At 40.8% G+C, this 12,274-nt stretch overlaps 1 protein-coding gene across 1 annotated transcript in view; it reads right to left on the bottom strand.

Annotated features, from left to right (window-relative positions):
• LOC102419910 (protein lin-9 homolog) overlaps positions 1 to 10,377 on the bottom strand; it is a gene marked incomplete at both ends in the record, with an annotated part of 27,418 nt that extends 17,041 nt beyond the window's left edge. The window contains 5 exon segments of the mRNA XM_014450345.1: positions 4,545 to 4,561; positions 4,564 to 4,648; positions 6,473 to 6,567; positions 8,089 to 8,121; positions 10,284 to 10,377. Coding sequence (XP_014305831.1) covers positions 4,545 to 4,561; positions 4,564 to 4,648; positions 6,473 to 6,567; positions 8,089 to 8,121; positions 10,284 to 10,377 — 324 coding nt within the window.
• Between the last annotated feature and the right edge of the window lie 1,897 nt (positions 10,378 to 12,274).

Raw genomic sequence — 12,274 nt, 5'->3', positions numbered from 1 at the left:
GACTGCCTAACCGGTTTGGCTCAGTGGATAGATCGTCGGCCTGCGGACTAAAGGGTCCCAGGTTCGATTCCGGCCAAGGGCATGTACCTTGGTTGCGGGCACATCCCCAGTAGGAGGCGTGCAGGAGGCAGCTGATCGATGTTTCTCTCTCATCGATGTTTCTAGCTCTCTATCCCTTTCTCTTCCTCTCTGTAAAAAATCAATAAAATATATTAAAAAAAAAAAAGAAATGTGCAAAACTGACATGAAAAAAATGTTAAAGTCTACCAGGGACATCAAGGCTTTTAAATAGGTGGAACTACAACCAGTTCATGGGTAGGCAGTCTCAATGTAACGTGTCAAACCCATACATTTATAATGTTAGTGTAATACCAACAAAACTGCCATCAAGATTTTTTTCCTAGTCAGGTTGAATCCAAAGTTTACATAGAAAAAAATGTACAAGAATATTTAGGAAAATCTAAAAAAAGAGTAAGAAAGAATGTCTATAGACATTTAACCAAAATATAAAGCAATATTAAAACAACTTGACACTAGCACATAGAGACATAGTAGACAAAAGAGAGAAAGCCTAGAAATAATCCCAAATATATACAGAAGTTTGCATTGTACTGCAGGCAGCATATTAAATCAATGTATAAATGATGGATTACGCAGTAAATGTGACCAGGACAAGTAGCCCTTTGGGGGGGGGCGGGGGCGGGGGGACGGAATCAGGTTGCAGTCTTACCTCATTCCTTATTCCAAAATAAATTCCAGATGGACCGAATATTTAAATATTTAAAAAATGAAATGATATAAGAAATATGAGAGATGGGGCAGGCTAGAAGGGGTTAAAGGGGGAAGAAAAGGGGGCATATGTAATACTTTCAACAATAAAGATTTTAAAAAAAAGAAATTTGAGAGAATTCTAGAACTATAAATTTTAGACTAGAGAAGAAGGTCTTTCTGAGCATAAACTCAGTAAATCATAAAAAGGAAAGATAGTTATATTTGACTCTTAAAATTTTTATTCAATCCTGCATGGTGAAAAATACAAAGTAAAAAAACAAACTAAAAAATAAAAACCTACAAACTCTGAAGAAAAGTATAGCCAATATAAACAGCCCAAAGGCTAATATTCTTAATATATACAAAATTCTTACAAACTAATAAGAAAATAACTGCCCAGCCAGGTGTGCTCAGCAGTTGAGCATCAACCCAGAGATCACCAGTTCGATTCCCAGTCAGGGCACATGCCCAGGTTACAAGCTCAATCCCCAGTGTGGGGTGTGCAGGAGGCAGCCGATCAATGATTCTCTCTCATCACTGATGTTTCTATCTCTCTCTGTATGTTGGGAGTTGTTAAGCATAAATAATAACCAATTTACTATAAATTATTATTATCAGAAAAAGTGTTACTTTTCTTTCCTTTGAATTACTGACCCAGATTTTTAAATGGCTCATTGGATATAGTAAAACTATAGTAGAGATCCCTTGTTGAGTATGGGGAAATATATTCAAACTATTAGTGGAAATAGAAATTATTCCAACTTTTATGAATTGACTTTGTTGGCACTACCTTCTAAAGTTTCAATGCTAATACCCTTGTAGCCATCACACCTCTTTCATTCAGCACATGGAAAATGAAGTGACTGTACAGGGCACGGGGTTTCTTTGCGGGGTGATGAGAACGTTCTAAAACTGGTTGTGCTGCTTGCTCAATTGTGCCTACATTAAAACCACTGACGTGTCCCTTTAAATAGGTGAGTTGGATGATACATGAATTATATCTCAATAAAACTGCTAACACATAAAAAAGCAGGGCTCTGGAGACAGGATGTCTGCCACTTTAGTAGCAGCCTTCACTTCCTAGGTTTGTGGCCCTGAGCAAGACACTTGTGTCTGTCTTCTCACCTGAAAAATAGGAGATAATATAATAGTAACCTATCTCATCAGGACTGCTCAAGAGCAAATCAACATAATACATATGCGGGGAGGGGTAGGAGTGGGAGGCGAGGGGCAATGGGGGGGCATCTGTAATACTTTCAATAATAAAGGTAAATTTATAAAACAAATAAAGGGAGATGCCCCAGCCAGTGTGCTCCGTGGTTAGAGCGTCGGCCAGAGAACCCAAGGGTCGAGGGCTCTCTGGCCCAGGGCAGGTCCCTAGGTTGCGTGTTGCCCGCCCTGGTTGGGGTGTGTGTGGGAGGCAACCACTTGAAGTGGCTCTCTCACATCAATGCTTTTCTCTCTCTCTCCTCTTCTCCTCCCTCCTTCCTTCCACTCTCCTAAAAATCAATGGAAAACCTATCCTCAAATGAGGATTAACAACAACAACAAAAAACACACAGACAGAATATAAGTATTTGGAGGCTGAGTAGGAGGATAAGGGAACAAGCCATGTCATGTAAATACAACTTGAAAGAACTAGGCACGTTAGGCTAGAAACGACAATCTCAGAAGTCTCATCTCAGAAGCACAAAGGACTGTAAGATAGTCCTAGAAGGACGATGTGTCTGCAGAGCAAGGCAGTGGATGAGTTGGGCAGGATGGCTTTCTAGTCACAGAGACTAAAGTTTTCTGAATGCTTGGAAATTTTCCTAAGAAACAGCTAGAGGAAGAAAAGAAGTTTTAAAACAATCCACTTTAGAGAGTTGTTACTCAAATTATCCTAACACACCTCTCCTAAGTCAATACAGGAAAAAGTTATTTAACTATTTCTTATATTCATTCAACCTTGTATCCAACACCTACCAAGTCCAACTATGCACATTTTGTATTATTTCCATTTTTTAAACTGAAGTTTAGATGCTTATGTACATTTGTTATTAAAATTTTTCAAAATATCTTTTTGTCCATTTTACAGAACATAAGCATTTGTACTGTTTGAGATGATCATGAAGGCATGGAAGGCGTTTTATGTGCTTATGGGCATGTTGCTGGTCACTCCTTTAATCCCTCTGATGCCCAATCCCTGGCTGAGGAAATCGCCTCTGCTATGACCCACCACACGAAGTCTCCAGCACTCGGAGGAAATGAGCCCTGGCCGGTGCTGTTCCTTCAGTGGTTCCATTCCCAGTCAAGGGCACATACCTGGGTGGCAGGTTTGACACCCACCCAGTAGGGGCTCGTGCAGGAGGCAACCAACTCTCTCACATTGATGTTTCTCTTTTTCTCTCCCTCTCCCTCTCCCTCTCTCCCCTCCTCCCATTCTTCTTCCCTCCCTACCTTCCACCTTATCTAAAATCAATGGCAAAAATCCTTGGGTGAGGATTAACAAAACAAACAAAAATGACAGGGAAGTAGGGAATGACTTTCAAAAAATAAAAATTTGATAGAGAAAAAAAATCACATTATTCTTTTTTTAATATATATTTTTACTAGATGCCCGGTGTACAAAATTCATGCACTGGCGGGGGGGGGGGGGGGGGGCGGGGCTCAACCCAACCTGCACCCTCTCACAATCCAGGACTGCTGGCTCCCAACCACTCGTCTGCCTGCCTGCCTGATTGCCCCTAACCACTTCTGCCTGCCAGCCTGATTACCCCCTAACCACACCCCTGCCAGCCTGATCGATGACTAACTGCTCCCCTGCCAGCCCAATTGCCCCCAACTGTCCTCCCCTGCCGGCCCAATCACCCCCAACTACCATCCCCTGCCAGCCCGATCACCCCCAACTGCCCTCCCATGCCGGCCTGGTCACCCCTAACTGCCCTCCCCTGCAGACCTGGTCCCCCCCTAACCTGTCGGCCTGGTCGCCTCTAACTGCCCTCCCTTGCTGATCACCCACAACTGCCCTCCCCTGTTGGCCATCTTGTGACCACATGAGGGTGGCCATCTTGTGCGAGGGTGTGATGGTCAATTTGCATATTACCTCTTTATTATATAGGATTGATTTCAGAGAGGAAGGGAGAGGGAGAGAGAGATAGAAGCATCAATAATGAGAGAGAATCATGGGTTGGCTGCCTCCTGCACACCCCCTATTGGGGATCAAGCCCACAACCAGACATGTGCCCTTGACTGGAATCGATCCTGGGACGCTCCATCCACTGAGCCAAACCACCTTGGACCACATTATTCTTGAAGTTAATATTTCCTTATCCAATTTTCATTCATTGCTTTGATTCTTACATTTCCACCATGACTTTTTAAAAGATGCCAGCCCCAGCCGGTTTGGCTCAGTGGATAAAGCATCGGCCTATGGACTGAAAGGGCACATGCCCGGGTTGTGGGCTCGCTCCCCAGTGGGGGGGGGGGGGGGTGGGCTGCAGGAGGCAGCTCATCTCCATGCCAAACTGATTCCATATTGCCAAACCCATTTGCTTAATGTCCACTATCTCCATTCTTATAAGAAAGTGTATTTGTAAGACTGAGGACTGGCTTTCTACTCTGGTTTCAAGTCCATCAATAAAATAATAGCATTTTCTAGGTAACTACAATAGAAGCTAAGGTGGAGCACTGATTTAAAGAAAAGAACTTGTTACTCAAAATGTAACAATAAATATAAGCTACTCAGTTGCTCACTTCCTATCACATGAAACAAAATTTTAGCACACACATACCTGTGGAACCATTGCAACCTCTGGTTTCTTTTAGGTGATCTTGTATTTATTTGTCTGTCATCTTCATCAGAAAAGAATCGACTTCGTTTTGAATTTCTGAAAGGCTGATATAAATTATTTTATTTCATGAAAAGACTGAACACTTCCCATTTTTGTTCCAAAATATAATTCTATATAGGAAAGTACAGCTAACTCTAGATTATTAGCAAGCAGTACAGAAGGATGAAGTATAGGTAATACAAAGTACAAGTGATCCCAGATTTAGAAAGTAGTAAGATACATATTTATGCAAAATGTTTACAAATAGAACACCTAGCTGATGATTAAAACTGGAACCCAAATCAAACAGCTTTGAATGAAGACAGGAAAATAAATTCTGGAAATTCCAGTTCGTATTATGTTGGTGTCTGGGTTAATGCCAGCTGGGTGTATCACATATGTCTGTTGTATAGGGCTGGGCTAGGGCAAAGTTACTAGGTCACTCTAGACCAGCCGTGGGCAAACTACGGCCCGCGGGCCGGATCCGGCCCATTTGAAATGAATAAAACTAAAAAAAAAAAAAAGACTGTACCCTTTTATGTAATGATGTTTACTTTGAATTTATATTAGTTCACACAAACACTCCATCCATGCTTTTGTTCCGGCTCTCCGGTCCAGTTTAAGAACCCATTGTGGCCCTCGAGTCAAAAAGTTTGCCCATCCCTGCTCTAGACTCTAAATCTAAATGTATATAATATACTAGATCTGAGGTCAAAAATTGTTAACTGGAAAAAAAATTGTTAACTGAATTTCCATTTATAAACAAAAATATGAGATACCTATAACAGATACCTGATAAATGCCTGTAGGACTAAAAAAAACTTAAGTGCCCAAAGTACATCATATACTCAAGGGTCTATAATATGAAAAATTTTACAGTCCATTCTAGGTTCAGAGGTCTCATTAAACGAACAACAGAAATAATATCCCATAGTACCTGCATCCTTTTTCAAATCCTTCTTCCACTATTCAAGACAGAGCTTCATGCCTATTTAGAAGGGAGGGAGGTACAGAGAGCTAGCAACATGTGGGCAGCATCCAATCGCGTCAAGGTTAGAGGTTAGGATCCTTGAAATTAAATCCACTGAGAGTCTCAACACTCCATAGCCCTGACTGGAAGCCCTTCTCCCCTGCTTCCTCCCAAGAGAAGGAAGAGAATGATGGTGACAGAACTGACGGGAGTGTAAAGTCCTGCACATTCACTGTGGTCGGCTGTCCAGGTACAGTGACCACTGCTGTGTATCCCAGCTCCAGGCTTGTTTCAGGACTGACCCCTAACCTCCTGGGCAGGGGAGGAGCAGAGGTCCCCCAGATCATTAGTCCTGCCAACTATACGCTCACCTCTACTTCCCACCCCTAAATGCAGTTACCCTTGAACTACACAAGATTTTACTATTTTACCACTTATTTATATATCTTTTTGTAGGGACCAGAGCCATGCAAATTTTACTATCTAATAAAAGTACGAGTTTGGGTTGTTGGAGTTTTTTTGTTTTTGCCTATATAAAAAAAAAAAACTACAATTACTTAACAAATGCTTAACAATGACCAGATTATCACAGACTACAGATTATGTACCGTTCAATGGCACTTAAGACTCAAATGCTTGCCCTGGTGGGTAGTTCAGTTGGTTAGAGCGCCTCCCTGATATGCTAAGGTTGCGGGTCCGATTCCCCCGTTAGGACACATACAAGCAGCAACTAACGAATGCATAAATTAGTGGAACAACAAATTGATGTTTCTCTCTTTCAAATCAATCAATTAAAAAAAAACCTCAAATGCTTAAAGGTGGGGGAAAACCTTGGAAAATTTTTACTGTGCTATAAGAACTTGCACATGACAATAATACAAACAAATTAGCTATCATATTCTAAAAACTAATTCCTTACCATTTCCACAGCAGAGCCTGTATTCCTGCCTTTCCAAACAGGTGTTTTTTGTAAAGAACTGAACTTTTCATTCCATGTGTTAGATAAGCTTCCCTCTGTAATAAATAATTATTACTAATAAGATTTAAGTTTAGCTCAAAGGATTTCATACTATGAACATTGCCTTTTTAATAATAGCAATATATCTGAAGTATTTACCAAGATAAAAAAAATATACTGATCATAATAACTTTAGTTTATTTCAAATGAAAGGTCTCTTCTGTGTGTTTTTCTGTTGTTGTTGTTTTGGTCAAACTCTAAGTAACTTGGCAAGGCAAGGCAATGCATCCTGAAAATATTAAATTTTCTTATTAAAACATGTGTGGCTTCTTTCTTCTTGGTTTTTAGTAATTCCTCTATTCTAATTTTCCAAGAACTCTCTCATAAATGCAATCTAATCGAAAGCAGGCAATGAAAAAAAGTTCTTCTAACCTTGAATTTAGAGCATATTTCTAAATGTTTTCTACTTCAGAATATGAACCCTTGATATTCAAAAAAGGAAATGTGTGGTGTTTCTGTTTTCTTTAATTCTAAGAAGTGTCTTGAGTTGTATGCAACCAGAAGAGATTCAATCAAGTGGCTAATTAGGCATACTATGAAAAGAAGGGTGAGTTTAACTTTTATAAAAAGGATATCTTTATACAGAGAGAAACATAGAACCCTGGGATGGGTATACCAAACGCAGTTAGCTTCATTTCCTTCTAGCTGCTCATCAGCATTTTCTAATTTTTTTCTATAAGAAATTTTATCATGTGTATCATACATACATATAATATACACGGATATATGTATTTTTAAAAGAAAAGTGATTTTACTATTGAGGAAGAATATGAAATACTTTTAATAAGTATAAAGTATTTCATAATAATGAAATACTTTTTTAATAAGTACAAAAGAAAAAAGGTAGGATGGGGTTGATCTTGGTAGGCAAATAAATTAGGGTAACTCTGGAAGATAAGTGTTCTCAAGCCAGAGGATTTAACTTAGTAAATCACCAACTCAAAGCACAACACAGTAGTTTTAAAAATTAAAAGTACTAATGAGGCTTAGAATATCTAGCTTAGTTCCAAATGTACTTACCCAGTAGAATCTTGCTCAAAAGGTAAAATTTCAAAATGAGTTATATTAAGAGGGTTGGTCTAATGTACTACTTACAGAAAGAAATAGCAAGACCAAGGAACATTTATCTTTTTTCTCAGAAAAGGAAGTTATTATTGTTCTTTTATTTTTACGAGATTTGCATTATTACTTAAAGGCAAGATTCTTAAAAAATAAGCTATTATGCAAAAATACAGCTTAGCATAATTGTTTAATGAATGTTTAAAAAAATAAATGTTTTACATCTAATAAGGAAGTTCTTTAATCAGTAATTCTAGGGGGAAAAATTCTTAGTAATTTCTAACATCCAAGGACCAATTTGTAACAGCATATGAATGTAAAATTGTCACCAGTGAAAACCAGTACTGAAAAGCTATAATGAATCATAACTCAGAAGAGAGAAACACTAACCCACATTCATTCAATGAATTAAATCTCTAGCTTATGCCATACCTAGAGAACCAGGGTGGGACCCTTACCTTTTAAACTGACAAGGGCTTTTGCTGAAGAGCCTGCAATTAAAACAAATCACTATTATTCCATAATCAAAGTGAGAGAAAAAGAACTTGATTGGGGTAGAAGCAATCCATTTAGTTTTAGATGTTGAGTTTGAAGTGATGGTGGGATGTGCAATTAGAAATAAGTAGTAGACATTCAACTCATAAGGTAAGGGAGAACTGGAGAGACATCTGGGAGTCTTCCTGAAGTTGTGACAAGTGGAGACCTTTCCCAGGGAGAAATATGTAGAAAGAGGGGAACGAAGACGACTTAAGGACAGACACAATTCTGGATCTTCATCTAGAAGTGTGCTGGTGCTGGAGAAGGAAAAGAGAAGGGAACCGACATTTACGGAGGCAAAGACCAGAAGCAATACAGTGGGAAACAGAAAGGGTCCCGCCCTGCCGCAGCAAGTCCCCTGGGCGTGCAGAATGCTGCTACGGGCAACACTTAAAGACCCCGGCTGCAAACGGAGTTCAGCAAAGGCAAGGGGGACTAGCATAGAGTTGGAGGGGTTCACTGGCTAAAAGAAACTTTAGTGCATGTTAGAATACTCAGGAAGCTCCTCCAGCACAAAGAATCTGTACGATTAATAAAGGTCCCTAGGGATTCTGGTGCAGGTAACCCGCAGGCTCAACTGAGAAACACTGAGCTACTGGTGTGAATCAAGGATAGGATTTTTATGAAAAAGGGAGAGCACTAAGTTGAAAATCTCTGAATTGAATATGTGAACTGCAAAGAAGTCTAAGTCATTTGAAAAATAATAAAGGGTAATCTCTGTCACTTACATGTGGCATCAAACAAACAGACAAACTCAGATAGGTACAGAGAAGAGGCTGATGGCTGCCAGGGTGGGGGAAATAGGTGAAAAGTACAGGCTTCTAGTTATAAGACACATACACCTGGGGATGTGACGCACAGCATGGTGACTACAGCTAACAATACTGTCACATCTGAAAGTTGCTAGAACAGATCCTAAAAGTTCACAAGGAAATAATAGGTGATCACAAGGAAAAACCTTGTAACAATGGGTAGAAATGGGTGTTAGCAGGACTTGGTGGGGTAATAACTTTTGCCCTATATATATCTATAATAATGAAAGTGTAATATCCTAATTAGATCGGACGTCCTTCTGGACGAAGTTGCCGCAGCAGGGCCAAGGCAGAGGCGGGGTGGTGGGGGCGGGTGTCAAGGCAGAGGCGGCCACTGCAGCGGCGGGGCCAAGCCCCTTGCACAAATTTCATGCATTGGGCTTCTAGTATATCTATATCAAATCATTATGTTGTACACCTAAAACAATACAATGCTATGTCAATTATATCTCAATTTTAAAAAGAAATTAACAAGGGAAAAACACCCTTTCTATGCTCCAAAACGGAAGTTATTCATAGAATTATAGATGAACAAATCTTCTTCTGTTTAGAACACCTATTATTTTCTTTTACTAGTCAAATTATTCATCACTCCTAGTTTTCAATTATGTTTTATTTTATAACCAGCTACTTTCTCATCTCAGTTACTGTGACATCCATTTATATTTGTAAGACTACAATCTAAGCTCAGACAGTAGTGAAGCTATTTGAAATGTGGTCAGTTATTTGCATTGAGAAAAGACAATTATTTTATTTTTTACTTATTTATTTATTTTGTATTTTCTTATACTTAAGCTTTACTTGTAGAGAGTGGGCTGCCTTCATTTATTGACACTGCTAGGTGCTGGGGACCTGGGTATAATCCCTGCAGTCACTGAGGTTTTGTTTTTGGGGGGGGTTGTTTTTTTTTTTTATTGCTTAAAGTATTACAAAAAGTAATACATATGTCTCCTTTTTTTTCCCCCTTGCCCTTCCCCCGGCCTGCCCTACCCCCCAGTGTCTTGTGTCCATTGGTTATTCGAAAAGACAATTTTTTAAATGGCATGTTCAAAATGTGTGTAAATGTCTTTAAGGAGCCACTACACATATAAAAAATGATAAATACAAGATAATCTCAGGGGATAAAGAAAGAAGAACATGAACTTAGTACAGAAATCAGTGAAGAAAGATTTTCGGTGTTTAACAGAAGTAGCAGTAAGTTACGACTCATATAAACAAACAGACCAGAACTGAGAAGCAGCAGATACAGTATTGCAGTTCTGGATATGAAACATTTTTATGCATCTCAGATCCTTAGACCTCACCTGACTTTTCCTCCAGGGGCAGCAGAACAGACAACCCATCAACATCAAAGCCACTGCTGCTTTCACTACCCTCTTGCCTAGATGTGGAGAATGGTTAACAGGACAACTGAACAGCTTCTGATGGCAAATTGAAGCTTAATGACCAAAGGCAGTGACGCTGTGGGGAGAAGTTGGGGAGAAATGCTGTCAAGTCTTGCTAAGAAACTTCCAACAACACAACAGAACAGAAACAGTGGTGGGCAGGACACATCCCCCAGCGTGGCTACCGTGAGACACATGGTTCCGGTGAGAAAAAGGAGTGACCCTGCACGCATTTGGGAGTATGTACGGACTGCCAATGCATCCCGGTCCCTGCTATAGGCACATGGGATAGGACAGCACGCAAAGCGGCTGAAGTCCAAGCTCTCAGAGAATTTCCATTATGGTGAGGGATACCACCTGCACCAAATAATGCAGGGCGATACGAACAGGGAACCTGCACCAAATAATGCAGGGCGATACCAACAGGGAACCTGCACCAAATAATGCAGGGTGATACCAACAGGGAACCTGCACCAAATAATGCAGGGCGATGTGAACAGGGAACCTGCACCAAATAATGCAGGGCAATATGAACAGGGAACCTGCACCAAATAATGCAGGGCGATGTGAACAGGGAACCTGCACCAAATAATGCAGGGCAATATGAACAGGGAACCTGCACCAAATAATGCAGGGCGATGTGAACAGGGAACCTGCACCAAATAATGCAGGGCAATATGAACAGGGAACCTGCACCAAATAATGCAGGGCGATACCAACAGGGAACCTGCACCAAATAATGCAGGGCGATACCAACAGGGAACCTGCACCACATAATGCAGGGTGATACCAACAGGGAACCTGCACCAAATAATGCAGGGCGATGTGAACAGGGAACCTGCACCAAATAATGCAGGGCGATGTGAACAAGGAACCTGCACCAAATAATGCAGGGCGATACCAACAGGGAACCTGCACCAAATAATGCAGGTGATACGAACAGGGAACCTGCACCAAATAATGCAGGGCGGTACCAACAGGGAACCTGCCCCAAATAATGCAGGGCAGTACCAACAGGGAACCTGCACCAAATAATGCAGGGCGATGTGAACAGGGAACCTGCACCAAATAATGCAGGGCGATACCAACAGGGAACCTGCACCAAATAATGCAGGGCGGTACCAACAGGGAACCTGCACCAAATAATGCAGGCGATACGAACAGGGAATGCGGAGAGCAGTGGGGGAGGGAAGACAATTTCTCTATAAAATGCTCATGATTAGCTTCTCTTAAGGTGATATTTGAGCAGAGATCTGAAGGAAGAGGTGTGAGCAGCAAGGATATCCATTCCAGCTCCATGAAGGCAGGAACTTTGTCCTGGGGATTCTGACCTCTCTCTTTTAACCTTTGACCTTTTTTGAGACAGCATTGCAGAGGGTTGAGAGCAGATTGAGACTAGCTGTACTTGAATCTTGGCTCCTCCACATTCTTGCTATGTTACCTTAAGCAAATCCCTTAACCTCTCTGTGCGGCTGATCCATCATTTGTAAAATGGGGATTAAATGAGTTAATACATGTCAAAGTGCTTCGAGAACAATGCACATAGTACATGGCTAATTCGTATATCATGCTGCTCGTATTACTTTTGTCAATAAAAACCCCCACAACTATTAGGTTAAGAACACAGATTTTACAGGCATGTGAATTTAAGTTAGAATCCTGCTCTAACTGGGTATGTTCATTCAGTCATTCGACAAATACTCGCTGAGTGCCTGACAGCACTATTTAAGGGCTGGGTTCCAGGAAGGAAAAGATAAGCAAACCCTCTGCTCTGGGGAGCTGCACTCCAGTGGGAGGGGATACACAGCAGACAAGCACACAGACAGACAATTACACGTGGGGCAGCTGTTATAAAGGAAACCAGCCAGGTGAGCTCAGGGTGGGGAGTGACTTCACACAGGGCAGTCAGG

The sequence above is a fragment of the Myotis lucifugus genome, unplaced genomic scaffold (genome assembly GCF_000147115.1).
Source record: "Myotis lucifugus unplaced genomic scaffold, Myoluc2.0 scaffold_2061, whole genome shotgun sequence".
NCBI lineage: Eukaryota > Metazoa > Chordata > Mammalia > Chiroptera > Vespertilionidae > Myotis > Myotis lucifugus.
Note: the sequence above shows the minus strand (reverse complement) of the source record. Positions and strands in the feature narration are given on the sequence as shown.